The 20,605-nt window shown below is 36.9% G+C and overlaps 1 protein-coding gene and 1 long non-coding RNA gene across 2 annotated transcripts; one reads left to right on the forward strand and one right to left on the reverse strand.

Annotated features, from left to right (window-relative positions):
• Positions 1-2,637: 2,637 nt before the first annotated feature.
• Positions 2,638-5,927, reverse strand: LOC106103370. Its single transcript, XR_001225621.1, has 3 exons — positions 5,798-5,927; positions 5,032-5,207; positions 2,638-2,768 (listed from the first exon to the last, which is right to left on the reverse strand). It is a non-coding gene; the product is annotated as an uncharacterized LOC106103370 (long non-coding RNA).
• Positions 5,928-12,232: 6,305 nt separating this feature from the next.
• On the forward strand, positions 12,233-17,508 carry LOC106103343 (protein krueppel). The gene is given in 6 exon segments (XM_013283082.1): positions 12,233-12,240; positions 12,714-12,813; positions 12,816-12,887; positions 12,890-12,940; positions 13,035-13,071; positions 16,646-17,508. Coding segments are annotated over 6 exon segments (1,131 nt in total).
• Positions 17,509-20,605: the final 3,097 nt, after the last annotated feature.

Here is a 20,605-nt window from a genome sequence, read left to right on the forward strand (position 1 = left end):
TAACTCATAAGGATCGCATAATTTTTTTAATGTAAATCGATATCGCAGCTTCGATCATTTATAACTCGCATTCGACGCGCAAACAAAGCGGTTCGAAAAAAGTATAGGAATGCAAGTCGGCGATGAAACGGAGCGTTATTGCAACACTTGCACTTTCGTTTGATCCCATACCGAACAACATTTATAGATATTACTAGATTTTGTTGAATAGAATCTATTGCATAGCTAAACCGATTCGGAGAAAAAAAAGGTATTTTTTAAACTTTTATAAACATTGAATGAAATTTCATAAATTTTCGCTTTCCCTAATTATTTCGTACGATATCAATTTGGTCCCTGCTTCTACAATAACATTGCTAAATATGGTAGTTACCACTAACCGCTCACCTACACTGACCATGTCTTGGCACATAGATTGATATCTCCCATCCAGCGGTACTAAGAAACCAAACTAAAATATAAATAACTACCCAAAAGGAAATTCAAAGCAAAATTTGTAAGGAAATAAATAAGGGTAAGCACACGGTCCGCAAAATCTTTGATTGCTACAAAAGTATCGAGGCGCGTTTGTCGGTGTGTGTATTGAATAGTCTGTAGACGGATGATTTCACACTCTAGTGGATTGAAGTGCCTTGTAAACTGCCGCTCTGCTGCACAACTAGACCACAGAGAATTGGAGGACCCTATTGCCAATTTAGAGCCGAATCATGTATAAATTGACTTCATTTGTTTATCTCATGTACATATTATGTGGGAGGTATTGGACAAGGCCTATGTCCAATAGAGGGCAGGTAAAGGCTGATAATGAAGAACAAAACTAGTACAGTCCTTACTCGATGTTAATTTACAATGCAAAGATCACTGCCTACAAGTATTTTCTTACTGTAACTGATGAGAAACGTTCTAGCATTGAACTTGAACTTTACACTGTTGGAAAATCACCAGTTTCGTATATTTTTCCTATATATTCTAAAGTGAAATTGAATTTTTATGTCGGAATAGCAGCAAAAGCAAACAATGATACAGCCACAAACAAAAAATAGTAATATGTAACATTTCTGTCGGCATGCGTTGTACAATAAAGCGTTGCAAATGTAGGTAAGAAGGTTATAATCGAAGCTAAAGTGGGTTAAGCAAAAAGCGGCACATGTTTTGTTGTAAAAAATCCTTTGAGAAACGTAATCTGCACGTGTGCGCGCTCTTCAGTGCGGCCGAGCGAAACTTACTACACGCGATTCTCTCTAAATATCGAAATAACCTTAAAACTTTATACATATAGTCTCTGCATAAAACCTAGATAAAACTATGCATTTCATTTTAATTTCATTCATTAAATTTTATTGTATTTTAAGAACGGACTAGACGAAAACAGGCGGGTAAAAGAAAATGTTACCAATTAAATTAAGTTTCTCTGTAAGAAATAACCTTATCCTACACCAAATTTGTATTACGAAGCATTGTCTTATACAGATTTATTTGACTAATACCAAAACTATATAAATACAAAATCTTATATTTTGTATTATGTACTAGAAAACGAAACAAATAACATATCACAACGAAGTCAGAATGCTAAAGTTCTTCCGGAGAGGGTGAAGTAGACCGAGCGGAATCGGGGGCACACAAAAAATCAAGTCGGCTGTATAGTTTTTGTTTATAATTACACATCCATGGAAGAAAGGAGATGGCTCGCATATGGACGCTTGAGAGACCTCGCGGAAAAATATTCTCTTTGTGCAATAATAACAGGGCTGCCACAGGTGACTGAATAAAAACTCTACACACTTTTCCCTTTTTATAACTCAAAATCTTTCTGTGTGCGAGCCCCAACTTAATTTACTTATAATTTAAAAACCAATCTCATAAACTTACTTTGTCTCTGTTACGGTAAAGATGAGAAGCAATAGCATTGCGTAAAAACATAGAAAAGTAAAACTAATTCTATTTTAAAAACTAGAATAAAGTAAAATATAACATAATTAATGACGGAATATTTTAAAGTAGTTATAACTGCGATATTGTTTGTCTCCTTGTCGAAATTCAGCATGGGCCAGCCCTGAATGTATTGGGCACGGGTCCCACGGTCGTAACGTGAGCCTCCGTCCGCGGCTTCCGTCCGGCTTTTAGCGCCGCGTCTCATCGGTCACCGCTCACCCCCCACCCTGCCCCACCCCGCGCTGCCTCACACTACGCCACCTACACTCTACAGCCTCTACACATATCATGTTCACACCTAAAATCACAACCGTTCACACTCGCTAAGTGTTCCACGAAATGTTCCACATAACATATGAATTTTGAATATCTTTTTTATATCAACTCTAATGAGTTTTCGAATAATCGAACAATGGTTAGCATAAATTGTGGACATTGATAACGCATTGTTTGAAGCTTATTATAGTGTTGGCATTAGGCTTAACACTTCTGGGTCCTAAATAAATTAGTTGCTGCAAATACATTTTGTCGACTCCTTTTTTGGTCTTTTTCTCTACAGGACACTAACACATAAAATGTTGACGATAATCAATGAATATCGCATCGCCATTTATCAAAGTAAAAAAAGATTCTAAGTTTCAAAACTTTAATTTAAAAATCATAAATCAATTAAATTTCATATTCATGGCGATTAACGCCATTTTAAATCTGTAAGAGCGATTGAAAGCGAAAGTCGGTAAGTAGTAGATAAAGAAGATCCTTTGTGCGACGGCGGTGGCGGTGGCGGCGGTGGAGGCGAGCAGAGGCGCTGTGTAGGCGCTGCGGAGGCGCCTCTGGAAGTCATTAATATTAATTAGGCGCGCCTCGGCCGGACTCAATGCACAGCCTCTTTGCTTCTGACTCGCTGCTAAAATTAATTACTCGCAATCTTTATGTTCCAATTATAAAGGCCTTCGCAACAAATTAAATCTGTCCGGCGCAGGTTTCTTTCGAGAGAGGTTTCACTCTCTTTGTGGAATTGATAAATGTTCCCGGCGAAATGTTCTTTGAGCTCGGCCAAATGTAGATATTCCAATTAATACTTTAATTTACGAGGAGTCGGCTACAAAGAGCGCTTAAAATATCGCTCCAATAATTATTGCAACGTCTTTCATTTTTAAATGGAGGCTTGTAATTGTATGTTATTTGCAACCGCCGGTTACTAAATATAAAAGCGAAATTTCTGAACGATCAGCTTTTGCATAAGTACGCGACTTCCGCGTTCGACGAGCAAAAAGTAAACGTCGATAGGAAAAAACTAGCAGATTTCGCTTTCATCCACAGGCAAAATATTTAACGGCCGTAACCGGATATCTCGGAGTCGATGGAAACAATGAAAGAAACCACCAACGTGTTATTATGTGGAACCAACATTTAATAAATGCGTTTTTTATTTAGCGTGGATTTTGGTTATCCATTAATTCGTGGTCGCAAAAAACGCTGCGCCGTACCCACGCCGCTGTTATATTTGAATAGTTAGGTGGCGCACTTATTGTTGTGAGAAGATGCGGAAATAGGATATTTTCTTTCGAGAAATATAATATTCCAGTATTATGTTGACCGGCCACAAAAAGCTTACATTACGAAATAATTGCACAATCACACTTGAAGACTTATTTCTTGCAAATTAACTACGTTTTGGTTGTAACACATATCAATTATTGAAAATGTTACTATTCTATATTCAAATTTTATTAAACCATAAAATGAAGTAAGTTTAAATTAAAAGTAACTATCAGGTTAATGTTAATGTAAATGCGTGTGTCCAAATTCAATCGTTGTCTGTTTGATTGACGTAGGTGTGGGCATACCGCGCATACAATGATAAATCGCTTTTAAATGCTCTTTTACGGCCACCGTATTGTGTACATTTCGGATTAAATGTCAAACGTAGGAAGATGCAGTGGCATATTTATTATGCTGCTATTAATTCTTAAGCCGTGAAAAAACCGAAAAATTCGCACCAGTGATAATCTTCTCTAACATCCTTAAAAAAGTCAGTATTTTTTAACGATTAAAGATATTTAGGAATTTATATAACTAATAGTAATATGAAAGTATACATTTTTGTGAAGACAAAAACTTATTATTTAAAATTTTTTATTGCACGTATCGTCACTTCATTATCATTAAAATAAATCTTTCTTGGTTAACTTTTCGCGTAACTACGTACAGAACAAACGTTGACGAATATATAACTTGATAAGATTACTCAGGGACATTTAAAAGCTTGATAAATTGCTTGTTACAAACGTTGGAATAAAGGAAACACGGTGATACGATCGTGAGAGCGTAGCATCATGTTAAAGTTAAAAAGTACTGAAAAAAGTTTTTCATAAACAGGTATAAAATAAGAGATACATTAAAAAACACAATCAATTTCCTGCCAGCGACTGACCACGCACAAGTGGCTGCAGAGCCTCACTGTGACTACGCAAGATTAATGAATTTAAAATTATGTGAATTCGTATTGAATTGAAATTGGACCTTACAGATCGGAAGTATGGCGAACTTTGAATGATGCAATTCGCAATGGATTTATTTGCGATGGATTGTAAAAAAAGCGATGGGTTCGCAAACTGTCCCGCAGCTGTCCTTCTGATGGACGAGAGTAATCCGATCAATGTTTTTTTTTGTATATTGTGCATTTTTATCTGTGCAATTGTAGCACCTCAATCTTAATACATTTGATGCTAGTACAAAACGTATTTAAACTTTACTTTGAAAGTTTAATTGATAAAATTTTTAAAGGCCTTACGTCTTTTAAATTAATCAGTGAAGTAACGCTTCCGCTTTTAAGAAAAAAAGTTAAAATTGTTTTGGTCGTTTTAGATAATAAAAATGTTCAAATTATAAAGCATTTATGAATACAAAAAAATTTTTATGTGAATATTAAAATATCAAAATAACAACTTTTCTAAAGTTTTATGGGTGTCACCATAAAGAACTTCAAGGGCAAGATAAAATTTCAGCACTACTCGATAAAATAAAAATAAATTTTTACTACAGTTCTCAAAGAATACTTATCGTTATTGGCTGTATATATGATTTTTGTACCTTAGCATTCTAGTGACGTTGTATTCTTGATTGAACGTCTACAGAGAGGTTGTTTGTAAGAGGCTGGGAGAGGTTTGTGAGTTGTCAGTGGCAGAGACGAGGGCTACAAAGGTCAGCTGTCCGCTTCAAACTATTGGAAAGGATTTGCTGTGTCCGCGACTTAACCGTTGTACACACTGGATGGAAATAAATAGCGTTGAGTAAGTTGATCTCACTAATATTATAATTGAAAAAGTTTAGATAGATGGGTGGATGGATCTTTGTTCAACTGGAATCAACTGCGCTTTAGTCTGATAGAATACATAGGCCTTTCTAATTGCATTTTTACATTGTATAATTCCGCGTGGACGGAATTGCCTGCAAAGACTATTTTTTATAAAAATAATCTTAACTAATGTAAAACAAGCAAAATATAATAGTTACTGTAGTTAAATTTATACTTAATTATTAAATAATTGTCCCTAAACCTAATTCGAGACGACGTCCACTAAAAGTATTTCTATCAGGTATATGATTATGTATGTAAATTATTACAATATATACCAGATATTATAATAATTTAAAGACATTATAATCAAAAAATAAACCGTACTAAAAGTAAGGTTTTCCGAGCACTGTGAGTGCGCCCTTAGCACCGCAGGGTGTAAATTGCTTCAACGCGCAAAGAAAAACAGGAGTATTATAGTGTTTCTCATAAAAATGGCACACGTAGTAATCACAGAAACTTTGTATTCTGATACTTTGTAATTTATCTCTTAATACCTACATGTTTATGTTTCTCTCTGTCTTCTACAACTTGAATCAAATAAAGAGATTTTGGTTATATAAAAAAAAACCTGAAGACCAATGCCCTCAACACGTGCGGCTGTGTTAAAAGAAAATAAACTGCGACCTTTAAAAAATCACATTCTTACCGAACAAAACTTATATTATTTGAATAATTCAACTGTCAATAAAAGTGTCACCTGGCCTTTTTTGTCCTTCGATGGCCATGGTCAAAAATTCAACTATAGATATTGTCCATATTTTTTTACTGGATTACCGTTACTTCTTGCTCTATGGGTCACTTTTTATCGAACTTTTGATTAAAAAAAACGACATGTGCTCGACAAATTATGCATCTCGTCGCGTCACAATGGCGTGTGTCTGAGGCCGCGACGCGACGGCACGAGTGCTTGCGTATTGTATTAAAAAAAATAAAAAAGTGATTTCTATGTCAAACGGAGGGCATAGACGTAGCGCCATGCGGCTTTCTCGCCACAAAGAACATTTGAGGACCCTTTATGACCAGGGAAACGTGACAGTTCAAATATTATTTGTCATAATTTAAGAATTATTAAATTCTTATTAGCATTTGCAAATCACCCTCGTTTGTATATGATAGATAAATATTTGCATTTTAAGACTATTACTATTAGGGTTATTAAAATATTTTGTTTAAAGATCATAAATTATGTGTAAACATAAAAGGGCTATCGTTATCGCTACAACGTGTTCAAATGGATGTGGACTTCTTTTTTTTACTCACAGCACATATTATGAAGTATTTAACATAAAAGTAAGCTTATATAAGTTAAGCAATTAATACATTTCTGTTTAATTTTAATAACTCTTCAGTAGTAATTCAACTCCTGCATAGAGTAAATAAATTCCGAGCGTTCACGTTTTTCGTGTCCATTGAGGAATCTGCAAGCAAATGAAGGATTGACTTGAACATCAACAACACCGTGGTAATCTCTGTCTTCACGGTTATCTATCCAATCCCATTCATACGATCAATAATAACAGATAAGAAACAGGACACGTCCCTTGTTTGCGCCGGACAAAGAGTCCAAACGCTAAACTTATCTAAGGTTTGCATAGGGATGACGAAAAAAAATTATTATTCCGTTGTTATTTTAGAATTTGTGCAAGACGTTTGACGTAGGATTGCTTATCCGTACGTCGCGTATGTGATACAAAAGGTGACAGCTCGGGAAGGGGGAAGGGCGGCGGGCATAAAGCACAAAGAGGCCGAGACATCTTCAATAGAGCAAGGAAGGAGTGATCGAGCGTCCTGCCGCGTCCACCCCGTTGCTCGGTCGCCGGCCATTGCGACATCCGTTATTCCTTCATCTTTGATGTCCTATTAATCCTTTTATACGTCACTATTACAAGATGAATTGGTATTCAATAAATACACTAGTTACGATTTTTTCAATTAAATTCATAATAAGATTATATATTGAAGAAGTGTACATATAAACAGATTTTTCGAAGTACTGCTATTTTTTAATTTAGTTTCGGAATAACAAATATAATTTTGTAGCCATCTTAAATTGTCCACTTTTATACAAATGAAAGCAGTAAAGTGAAATAAATACGCAAGAGTGACTTTTATCGAGACAGGGCCGCAGTACTAAGGCAGGTTACCTAAATTCTTTGTTTTTACTGTACTTATACGTACATACGAGGTTATAAACGAGCCTAATGTTCGGCTGGGAGAAAACGTAAATCCCGGTTTAGGGTTGAAATAAAAAGAGGAGTTCTTTTAGTGGAATAGTGCGGGATATAACTCACATTTATGCGAGCGTCCGACGGCGCGTATCGAGTCGCCTTCGCCTTCGTCGTCGCCGGCCAGTTCACAAGGACAATTCACTCCAACAGAAAAAAGGAATTATTCATCACACCCGGAAGGGGAGAGTCCGTGACGCAAGCGGAGAAATAGCCACCCGCTTTTTACGTATCGGCACATCTACGATTGGGAAATTATCATATTGAACTGTATTTTATATCGAGTAAGGTTTATTTTGAACAGCAGTTGATAGTTAGTTACGATGTTTAAGATTACGTGCAGGGTCCAGTTGACTGTTGCCGTTGCAGAATCAAAAGTTTAAACGGCCGCTTGTAACAAAGGCCGTTCCAGTTCGGACGCGACCGGGAATAAATATTCAATGTGAATCCTTTGGAGGCGATATTTCATACGATATTGTATCAGCATTGTCTCCACTCTCACCTGCGAGCGACCGGAACGATACTCGGATAAAAGGCTAACATATTTGTAAGATAACGCTTTATTTGCTATGGCTCTCAGAAAATATGAAAAAAGTATTAATATTTTCTCACGGAATTCAATAGGGAACATTGATGAAGAAACTTATTGATCTAATTCAAATCTATTCACTATTAGTGTGAATTCGTTGTAATCAATGGCAAAGTTATACGAACGTAAAGAATTGAAACTAGTTTTAATTACGTGTTTTTGAGCAAATTTTTCGGGAAAAAGTTTGTAATTAACAAACGTTTTACAATTTAACGGCTAACTATAGACATGTCAATCTGAGCAAACAAGTTTTCAATCAATCATAAGATTGTTGCCGCATTACATCGACTCTTGATCAATCGCCCTACCGTTATAAAACCGGATAGTAGAGAGTTTACCTAAAATTTACATTAAAATCGCCAACAAATAGAAAAAAAAAACGCCGAATAAAACTCGAGGGTATTGTTGTATAGATTCGTAACGGCCGAATGCGTAATAATGCTGGGCAGATATTCACCAAGTTTTTAATATCGGCGCTCGCGCACAGCTGTCGCTGTCGCTGTCGCCGGTCGCCGCGCACACGGAAGGGAACCGATACTATTGTGCAAAAACAATAACCACCATCGAATTTTACCTGATATTAACATTTTTAAAAACATACAATAATATTGAATAATTAGCGTTGATGCTAATAACAAAAAAGTAAAAGACTCTATCGGTAATTCTCATTTTATGCCACTTATCATTCAAAATAATAGTATCGAAACCACAAATAGTATTTAAACTGTAACGTAAGAAATTTATTTTGTAGGAATTATGAACGGTGTATATTAATGGTAGGTAATTTTTCATCTACTCGTAGAACAGTTTAAACAGTTAACTTTCTCATAATAACCCTTTCTCTAACCTAAGTGCTAATAAAAGGAGACAATTGAGAAATTAATTCTAATAGCTTTAAAATTTCTAGAATGATCCACATCCAAATAGTTTAGTAAATTATTTAAAAAGAAACAGTAGTTAGTAGAGTTTGCTCGAGTTAGGGAGTTTACTAAACAGTGAACTTTAAATAACTTAAGTAATTTTTCCAAGTAGTCACTCTGTTTATTATTATGGCTTATAATATCATAGTAAAAATTACGACCTGAATAATTACACTTTAACTGTCGTAAAACGATCTAAATTAATGGTCGATTCCGCGATATTGTCAAGGTCAAAAATATGAAAAAAACATCAATAAAAACTTTTATTGTAAGTAGTTAAATAACTTCTTGTGTCATTTCAATTGAACAATAGTTCGTTTCTGCGCATCGTATACCTCGGCGAGCGGTTTTGCAAAGATTTGTCCATGCCGGACAATGACACCGGCCGATGTCATAAAACCGGGTTGCTCCAATTTGCGAAACTAATGTAAACGAAGCTTTGTTTGTTGTAATAACGCAATAGGACTGCCTCGGCTTGCGCAGCTCGGCGCACTTTGTTTCAAAGGCTTTTGTTAACTTTCGCTTTTCAATTTTTATTTTGCTACCTAAGTCACTTGGGTTGTGACTTCGAATATTTTGCAAAAACCTTTTTTTACAAAATACTAAATTTGATTTAAACCTAGTTGATAAGAAGTTGTAAACGCTAAACAGAAATATCATCAAGGAGGCAACGGCTCTACAAATAAAGCACAAATCAAATCATATCAGTTAGATGTTATACCGATTATCTTTGTTTGTCTTTGTTTCAATTTATTTATTATTATCCAAATAAAATAAAAAAAATAACAATTATCACAAAAACAAATCAGCAATTTTTTGTTATTTGTTCTTTTATTTCTAAATACAAATTACAAATTAAAATCTGTATTTTTTTTATAATTAAGTGTTATACTAGTGTGCGGTCGTATATCATAAAAAAAAATAACAGGTTCACTAAAGCGATATTTCACCGATAAAATCCTTCAAAACATTAAAGAGAATAAAAGAAAGTGAAAGTCTCAGATGATTTTCGAGAAGTCCTTTCATTTACTTGCAAAGTGTCCTTGAATTTTGCATGGGCAAGGCTTAATTGCGGTTTCGCGTCTTCAAAGAGTTGGTTCCTTTGAAGTGTACGACACGACGACGTAGAGAACAGCCTCGCCTCGCTACAACACGCCTCTGCCTGCGTCCGCAGAACAAAAGAGTTCTTTCTACTTTCACCTTTTTAAAAGACCTGTGATCATGTTGATAAAACAACGTTTTTATATTAAAGGAAAACAAACATTTTGTGGTTTTTATGTTTATTTGCCATATTTTTATTGCTAGTAACATTGTGGAAATAAATGCAATCTATTATTCCAGGACTTGTTTAGTACAAATTATAGAAATCTCAAAATGTTTATCCTAAAACGTATAATATCAAAATAGTTTTTAACCTACATATTTTAAGGTAATGTCGAAACTATAACAATAAATAAAGCTTTTTTAAGCGGACATAGGTAGGTATATCAAAAGAAACTGCGATATTATCAACAAGAAGGAATAGGCCGCCGAGCCAGTTGCTAATTAATAGCGAAATAATATAGAATATTGACTTAAGATAATATCTTTAAAAGCAAGCACCTGCGCTTGTGGCAAATGTTTTATCTGCGAATACAAGCGGGACAAAGATCTTGTTGTTGCCTAATTTATATCTCGCAGGAACGAGGGCCGCTTCCGAAAGCGAGGCAAGGTGCGACGGCGTGTGCGAGATAACAAACCCAAACATCCTGCTAAACAATGATGATGCACCGAAATAGAGAGAAGGTTCAAACTTTTTTAAGTAAAAAACCTCCCTACTTTAGTTAATTCATACAATTATAGACGTTGCACTTATAAGATAAGGTACATTATTCGATAAAAATCGCTGTCGCGTGCCGGCAGCAGGTGGGAAGCGGTTCTTAAAAAACTAACAATCTTTTGCGTTGTGCATTGTCGCGGCGCAGGCGCAGTCGCGTCCAAAATAAACTTTTCTTTACTTAGCACGAGATGTCATTAGTGATGCACTCGATACTAACAAAACACATATGTTTACATAATAATTTATTCAACTTCACTCAACTATTTCACTATAAAAAGTGACATAATGATTTGGTGTATTTTCTAAGACAAAATTTTTTTAATAACTATTTACACGATTTTTAGATAAAAACCGTATTTGGGAGATATCCTATTATTAACTATCTCTATCACTATACAAAACACATTTAAGTTAAGTCACAGTTAAGTTAAGTCTCATGGTCAAGTTCTCAATGATCATAAAAATACTGTCCCCTGCATTTAATAAACTAAACATCTTTAATTCTAGACTTTGAACAGACATAAACATAAAACCCATTTAGATATAACGTACATATGTACCAACTGATTTACCAGAGATTAAAGGTAATTAAAAATACAATTACTAATAATAGTTTGAAGGGTGTAGCTTCCTTACATCGGAATAAAAAGCGAACAGAGATGGGGCGGCGCGGCGCGTGCGCACTAAAAACGTATAAATAGTAAAAACCGGTAAAAATAGCGTCTGCGGGCGCAATAAAACCGCTTAATTTACGCGATACGCCGCCGAAGCCCGACACTTATGCTTTTTATGCGTGTTGTCTTTGAGTCAATAGATGCCTCGGGACTTATCGCTCGCCGAACTATGTACCGACACAGCTCGGCCCAGTAATTACTGTCCCTCACAAATATTTAAGATTTCTTGTAAGTTACGAAGATTGTTGAAATGGTAGATTTATATTATGTAGAAAATTATAGCTTTAAACAAACATTATTGTCAACTTTACTATAATAGATGTCCATAAAAATACCAAGGCATTTGTTAGGTTATTCTTCAACTCTACTTTTACAGTCGAATAATGTACATTTCTTATGATTTATCGAATTTATTTCGAGTTTAAAAACCCATAACAAATGATGAATTTTATCAACAACCACACTATAGCGTTGATCTTTTATGTATTTGATATAAATACAAATTAAAATGATTAAAAGATAACTTACATATTATAATTCATCAGAAAAATATTTGATTACTAACATGTAATAGAGTTAATTTGCTAATCGTCACTCATCACGATAGCAAGATGTTAATCGTCAATTTATAAATCTGAAATGGGTTAAGTAATGAATAATAATTAATCGAATTAACTATTGACAATAGTCACATGATAAAATAATTATGGTTTGGTAATTGTTAATTATGTGTTAATACTTTCAATAACTCTATTTCTACTGATTGTAATAATTTAATTCTATCACATTAATAAAACATGTAAAGAACTTGAATACCACAGAAACTGTTATACTATTTTCTGAAGGTTCAAAACACTAATTGTTTTCTTCGTTTTTTATCTGTCAGTCAGGACTACCAAAACAAGGAGTTATTAAAAAATACAAAATACTATTATTGACGCATGAAGTAGACAATGGTAAAAAATATTTTAAGACAAATAAAAAACACGTTTCCAAAACAGTGCATAAATTTTAGCAACTTTCTTAGTGAAAGAAAGCACCGCCCGGTCTGGAGCCGGACAGAAGCCGGTCGTAAATATAAAAAGTGCTTATGTGCTGCTCGTTACTGGGGGCTAAAAAAGTGTAGTAGGAAAGGAACATAATGTAGTAGCGGCCATAAAAAGTGAATGCGTTGCGTGCACGTGGAGTGCACCGGGGTGTGCGCGGGGCGAGGCGCGGGGCGCAGGGGCTCGGGGTCGGGGGGCAGGCCGGGAGGGGAGGGGCGTGGGGGTGTGTTTACCGCGCGGAGGGCGGCCTGCTCGCTCGCCGGTAGCGCCAGTGTTGTGGTAGGTCCCACGGAAAGCGCCCGCATCGCGCTAACCATCATTCGCGATCGCGACTCCGTACCGACGGAACACGTCATCGGTTATTACAAGTTAATTATACAAGAGATTATTGGACAGTTAAAGAAATTTAAAGATACTTGAAGTAGTGACAATCAATGATTTATCCGTGTTATTGTATGTGAGATGGCCTTATCGCTGCAGTCGACTCAGAACTCTAGAGGTTTGTTTTCTTTCAGTTGTTTACGAATTCAGTATGTTTGAGCATGTCATGTGTTGAAGCTGAAAGTTTGAAAGTGAGCGCGCGCGACATGCGTGCTGCGGCGTCGGGGATTGGCCGAGGCTCGCGATAACGACACACAACATATGCTATTTGCATTCGCTGGAAACCTTGTCAGACTCAATGGACCGTAGCCGCCGCCGTACGCGTAGCGATCAGCTACGAACTGCTACGACACCGATGTTTAACTTTACGAAAAGTTTTCAATATTGACATTTTTTAAGTTTAAGTTTCTGTATTAGGTTTTTTAATGTTTCTTTTACATATGCATGACAGAAATTATTTACATGTACTTTTCCTTTATTGAAACCATAAATATTGCAAAACATTTATCTATTTACGATTCGTTTACTATTGCTGTATATGTCGCAATTAAATGAAAATCCTACTATAGAACTTTAAGGATACATATTTTTGCAAACAAGCCCATATACGATAATGTAGGCAATTGCTTTAGTTCTTAATTTTGATTTGAAAATAGGCCTAAAATATGTTTAACATTTTGGTTGTTAAATTATCCAGAAACCCTTTATCATGTTGATTGGTTCTTCACATTTTTACTACTTAGTAAGCGATTTGATTAATATAAATTATTACCTTTTTCAACTTTGTCACATTTTAATTTAGATATACTATAAGGTTGTAGGCCAGAAATTATTAATTAAATAGTTCATTAATCGTAGAGGTCATTTTTACCGGATCATTTTTATGGATAACTTACAAAATATACATACAAATTTAATTCCATGACTTTTTAATTTTGAGTATGAATCATATATACAAGACATTTTTATGTAAAATGACCAGCTATGGGAATTAAAAAGAGAACCGATTGAATACTGCTTAACTTAAAAATATTTACTATTGTTATGAGAGACACTTAATGGTTTCTCAAACGGTCGCTCAGTGTAGATTTTTCATAACAAACCTACACTAAGGGTCTTCTTCAGTAACCGCCTAACAAGGCTGATTGCAGCAGTAAATTTTTAAAGTATTTTTTTATAAATAAGATGTCTATATTTATATGAAGGAGGGGGATGTCAAACAGTATTTTGTCAATAAAAACCAACGGTTATATAATAGAAGCCGCATAATGGCACGTGTAGACGACTCTTAACCCTAAAGCTGCCGAAACCGTAGCAGCTCACTAATCTGCGCGGCTGCTCGCCGGCCACTTGTTAGACCTCCGCACCCGTCGCGCCTTGTCGCTGTAATCTTGTTAAACACCGAATTAGGTCGTACATTCACAAAGGAACAATCAAGTGCAATCCTAATTAGCCTTCAACCGCTTAAATGTTTCTTTAATTATATTGCAAAAGAATACGTTTAAGGAAAATAGAAATACTAGATCAAATATATAACTTTAAACTGCCGTGGTTCTTATACGGCTTTCCATCAAAGAAAACAGCCCAACCCGTATCTTACAAACATTATACTAGATCAAACTTGTTATATAATAAAAATCTACTGTTTTTTATAAAAATAAAATTATGATAAGTAATTTAATTAAAACTCTAATAACTAACATCGTGAGAACATTGTTAAATGAAATATTTCCACGACTAATTCTGACAAAAACGTATTGAGACGAATATGTAACAAAAGGCTTGCACAACAATATGTTATGGAGTGGCGACCGCGGGCGAGTCCATAAAAGTATTGAGAAAAGGGATATTGACAAATATTTATGGCGTATAAACAGGGGATAATTACAACTCTTTAGTGAGTAAAAAACGAAGTATAGAAGGGTGCGTTTGTAGCTACTGTTGAAATTTATCATCATTTCTGTCAGCCGACGGGACACCTTACAAAGGACCCGTCCCAATAAAGTCACTAAGTTTATTATTTATTGTCAATTTATAGATAATACATTAAGCTTCTATTAGAAACGCAATTAATAAATCGTCTAATTTTGGAAATAATGTATTATTTATAAACAAATTGTCACCATTATATGATAAAAATGTTTTTTCTTTAAAGTTGACATTTATCCAAAGTTTAATATGTTTGTTGCGTTAAACATTGATTAAATAAACGACACTTTGATTTAAATAAGCTGGGATGTAGTTATGTTTGCAATTACTGTCTATATAATAATCTCATTAGAGTGTCGCTTTAAGAATGTCTTTGCAATTTCGATTCGGTCAAAATTGTGTCATAAATCTGTAAAACAAGTTCTTGGACTAATTTAGTCGTTAACTACTGATATAGGGAGGCAATGTTTCGGTATATTGTTAAAAGACTAGCGCCAGCTTATTTTTAATCATTCGAAAAATTAAATGTCATATTTAAAATCATTTCATTATTACAATTCTGAGCACACGGCGAAAAACTCGCTTCTCGCCGCTCGGCAACTAAACAGCAAAGAATGTTATTAAAAAGTTACGGAATAGGGTCCGGCTACGTGCCGTGCGACGCAACGCATTTGCTGCCGCATATTAACAATCTTTAAAATAGCAAAATTAATAAATCTTATAAGCAATACCTAACCAAGACTTTTCTCTGCCTAGCCTAATATATACGAGTTTAATATAAAATTAACTTTTATACTACCTGTGACTATAAAATAACAAAGGACAAAATATTCGCCGTTTCAATTAAGCGGCCGCTCGGGGCCCGAATTAATTCGACGGCTAAGTAGATAATATGAGGAAGGAGCTCCCTCCACCGCGCTTCACGCCTCGAGGAGAACTTTCAATTATGATTTTGTCTAATTTTAATTAAGTGCTCTCAAAAAGGCTTTTCTTCGTCGAAATTAATATTTGAATATAATTTTGGTGGAGCGGGCGGGCGGAGTCTGCCGCCGGAGGAATAATTAATTCCATTATGTAGGTAAGTGGTCCGGTCGCACCCCGCTTCCCCGCTGCCCTACGGCCCTCGCTGCCCGGACTGTCATTACGCTGGGACACATTCAAACGAACGATTTTAATGATTCGCAGTAGCGTATCCGAAGTTAACGTATCGTATCGTTTGTGGATTAATATACTAGATTTCACAGTTAATGATAATGAGTTTTAAACACCAAGACATAAGGCACGAGTTTGAGTTGGTGCGTGCGGCTTCGCGGTGAGGCCTAGGCAATTTGCGCAACAGGTCGGGGCGGAAGCGACCTGCAGCGGCAGCGTGATTGCGACCAAATGTTTCCTCCGCGACGTCTGCTTTACCGTTTTTGCTCTGTTTTTTGCCCTCTCTCGCTGATAAGTATGCTATCGATAGGTTCGACTGCGTATTTATTTAGGCCGAAACTAACCCGTGACGGAAATGATCGTGACAAACTTTTTGTTAAAATATGCAAGCACCTTCGTTATATTCAGTCATTTTCACTTGTATTCGTTAGTAGTTTTCACTTATACCTAGTTACTAACTAGCATTCATTAATATTACAATTAGGTCAATCTAGTAATTGTAGTCATTAAAAGGAGTATTAAGGAATGATTCTTACCTGGTACTAATTATTTCATTACGATAAAATGATTATAAAAAACAAAATTTGACTAACAAATTTCTTTTATCTTAGGTGTTTCGGTAAGGCCGCTGTCAAGTATGCGTCAGGAGTCGCTGCCCATGTTGGCAGAGCGGCTGCTGGCGAGCCGCGCGGCAGCGCTGGTCGCCGGCCTGCCCGCCGAGCTCTATTCGGGCGCGCTGCTGGCAGCCTGGCCGCCCTCTCCGCCCGCGCCCCTGCTGCCTCCACCCGATCTGGAACGAGCACGAAAGCGGCGCCGCACACCCAAGCTCGACGACAGCTCCGCCTCCGCACCGCCCTCCCCTCCTTCCTCTGGCTCCTCGCCCGGCGCCGCCGACCCTCCGCGCGACAAGCTCTTCACCTGCAAGGTGTGCTCACGCTCCTTCGGCTACAAGCACGTCCTGCAGAACCACGAACGCACTCACACCGGCGAGAAGCCATTTGAGTGCGGCGAATGCCATAAACGATTTACTCGCGACCATCACCTCAAAACACATCTCCGCCTCCACACCGGCGAGAAGCCCTACAGCTGCCCCCATTGCCCACGCCACTTCGTGCAGGTCGCGAACCTGCGCCGGCACTTGCGCGTGCACACCGGTGAGCGGCCGTACGCATGCGCGCGCTGCCCCGCTCGCTTCTCCGATTCCAATCAGTTGAAGGCGCACGCCCTGGTACACGAGGGCGACGCGCCGTTCGCGTGTCGTTGTGGTGCGAGATTCAGGCGTCGACAGGCGGCCGCGTTGCACCGTTGCGTCGGCGCTGGCTGTGAAGCAGATGCGCCCAGCCCGCCGGCTGCCGCCGCCGCCGACTGGCGTTGGGATGACTGGCCGGAGCAGACAGAGCCTGAAGACCTATCGCTGCCTCGGAGACCGGCCACCCCAGACTCCCCGACCGACCTTCGCGTGCACGCCGCGTAGTCGCCCTGCGCCCTACGCCTCGCGCCTCTTCCCAAGCGCCGCCGAGCCGGTATATGAGTTCCTTCTCTGTAGACTGCGCAAAGACGTCACCTTGCCGAAGCCGATAGTTCTACTCGCCCGGTTTTTTGTCGTACCGTTATTTCAAAGTATTACCTACCGCTAACGCTCGTTCTAATAAATTATTTAAGCTGCCGTTTTTTGCACATATTTCCTCGGTAAGACTACCGCCGTAGTCGCTTTAGGTAGTCGTCCATTGACTTTTTACAGTTTCGCATTTGCAATGTCATAAAAAAACGCTTTTTCACGATGTTACAGTTTAAAAATTTTATTGTTGTGCCATTTGCATAATCGCAAGGCGAGACGATGCAAAAACTAGACCATTTTTATTCTTTTGTTTTGCAACTCATGGAACATAGAACGTTTTACACAAAAGGCATTTTTTGATTTATTGCGTCTTTGTCCGTTTCGCGATAGAAAAACACGTTCGTTATGGTTGACGTTCATCGATCTCGTTGCGACGTCCCTCGCGGCGGCGACGAGAGGCGGCGAGCGCGGCCGGAACCCGCCGCCGCACCGCGCCGCCGGGAAGGCCGCATCGCGACATTGCTTATTACTCCGCCGGTTACAAAGACCAGTTAACAATCGGTGATTATTAGGTATCGATTCTGCCGAGGTTCCGCGCCATTGTGCGCACCCTCATCCGCCGCGACTCGCGATAACCGCTTCATAATCGCCCTTTCTTACCCGTTTCATGGATTTTTATAAATCTTTCCAATTTTACTTGTTTCTTAATAAAAGCACATTAATTTCTCAAATATCGGCAAATGCGTAACTGATACTTTCTCGTAGTACAATTATAGGGGTCGATTATTCGGAATCAATGGAGCTTTACCGGTGGGTAATTACGAGTAGATGACGGCCGGCCGGCCGGGCGAGCAGGACGCGGCCGCGGCGCGACTCAGCGCCTAGCTTCTGTACATAATGCTATCTTCTAATCAAATTATTTATTATTTATCAATTCGTCGTAAGCAATCTATAAAATATATGACTGCTTTATGCAGTCTTTGTGTGTATGTACATATTTTGATAGTCATAGGTAGATCGCTATCAGAGGGATATTTATATCGTCAAAATTGTCTTAGAATCGATACGATTTTGATTCAAAATAATCTGTATGGATAGTAGGTGTTATTATAATGATTTCTAAATGTCTTCGCGAGTTCATGTACACTTGGAATTGTTCTCGTTAGATAATGAAATAGTAGTAAGTTACAAAGTATTTAATGTGGATTGTGTATATACGTTAGTGTTAAGATTCAATTCTCAGTGCACATGGATCTTGTTATGTTTATATGTGATGTACGTATGTAGCGCTCCGAGCTCCGAGCGAGCAGCGGTGAGCAGGAGTCCTGAGCATTGACGCAATTTGTTCTACGGGTATTAGTCTCCTATTAGTTGTAGCGTGTTTATTTTATTCGTTTTCATTGTGATTTAACACAGAAGTACGTTCTGAATGTTTCGCGCACATGGATTAACGAAGCTATTTAAGCGGTATTGATTGTTGATTATTATTATTTTATTATTAGTCGTAAGTATTCGATGGCTGTAGTGTTTACTAGGATATATCGATATAAAATCTACGTAATAGTATATTTTTTTCCAAAGAAATGCTAGGTACAAAATAAAATGTGTACAAATAATTAAAGTACTAACGATTAGGACTCGTAATTATCGATGTTGGAATGTTGTAATTAACGTTAGTTAGTGTAATGCTGTGCGGTGCCATTATCTACCTCATTCGGATCGGATACTGTTTCAGGGTAACAAGCCAAAGTTGATCTTAACTCACTCTTATGTACAGACGTGAACCGTGTCAGATGTCTGTGGACATCGCTTACCAATTCCACAATATGAGACTGATTTTATTGCTTAACCGTTAATTGTAATACTAACCTAATTTTGTTGCTTGATCATCATTGTGTTATTTTTTTCTCGAATAAATTAAAATGACAAAAAAGAAACGTTATTAACAGATACCAAGAAATAATATATTCAACTAATTTTTGACTCTTAAGTAAAGTTACCAAGTCAATCTTTTAATTCGATTTTTTGAAACTATATTTTTAATTAAGTTGTTAACTTAGCAACCATAAGTTGCACCTCAATTGTAATCAAGCGATCATTTATTCAACCTTACAGGCTTAACCGCTATTAGCGTAGCTTTATAAATTGCTAATATAATATACCGAATGTCATTTTAATTTAATCGATTAATATAATTTTAACTTGCGAGAGATCGCAAATCTATTTCTAATGTAAGATTTGCAATCGATATGAGTTCCTATTTTATTGATATTTTTGAAATATATTGTTTCCTTTCATATTCGTTTATATTAGTTAATGTAAACAGCAGTGTTATTGCTTGTACTTCGGATTATGTTGTGATTTTGAAAACGAATCAGACGTCGCCCTCCCCCAAACTACCTCATCTTCGGAAAACAGGTGACCTTTCAATTGAAAGGCAAAATGTAATTCGTGAAAGTGTTTTTGAATGTACAAATTATAATAAGAATTATTTGTGACATAGTTATTATACGACGAATATATGTATTTCATTATCTATGTCCAGTACATAACTATTAAATAAAGAGCGATGTTTGTTATTTATTTATATTGTTTTTTTTTTTAAAACCAACTACTACCTTTTTATTTGATGCAGGAACAGTAATAGATGTTTTAATTAGCTGGTTACCGGTTGAATAATGCCAGGTTATAAGGCAAAATAATTAGAAAAAAATAAAATAACAAGGATAAAGTAACAGCACTAAAAACAGAAAAGCATTCGACTATGAAGGCCGTTGACAAGTAATGCAAAAAATAGTAATTGTCAGAAAATAACATCAAATTAAAAGTCTAATGTAATATTGGTTATTTAATAATGACAAAATACGTATCTGTTTTTATACTGCAAGAGACAATGACTTCGTGGACTGCTTTATTGCAACAAAAAAAACAAAACCGACTTCCAAACAAAATACACGAAAAACAAAACAAAATGTACTAAAAACAAAACAAAATACACCAAAAACAAAATATT

The sequence above is a fragment of the Papilio polytes genome, unplaced genomic scaffold (genome assembly GCF_000836215.1).
Source record: "Papilio polytes unplaced genomic scaffold, Ppol_1.0 DF823823.1, whole genome shotgun sequence".
Lineage (NCBI taxonomy): Eukaryota > Metazoa > Arthropoda > Insecta > Lepidoptera > Papilionidae > Papilio > Papilio polytes.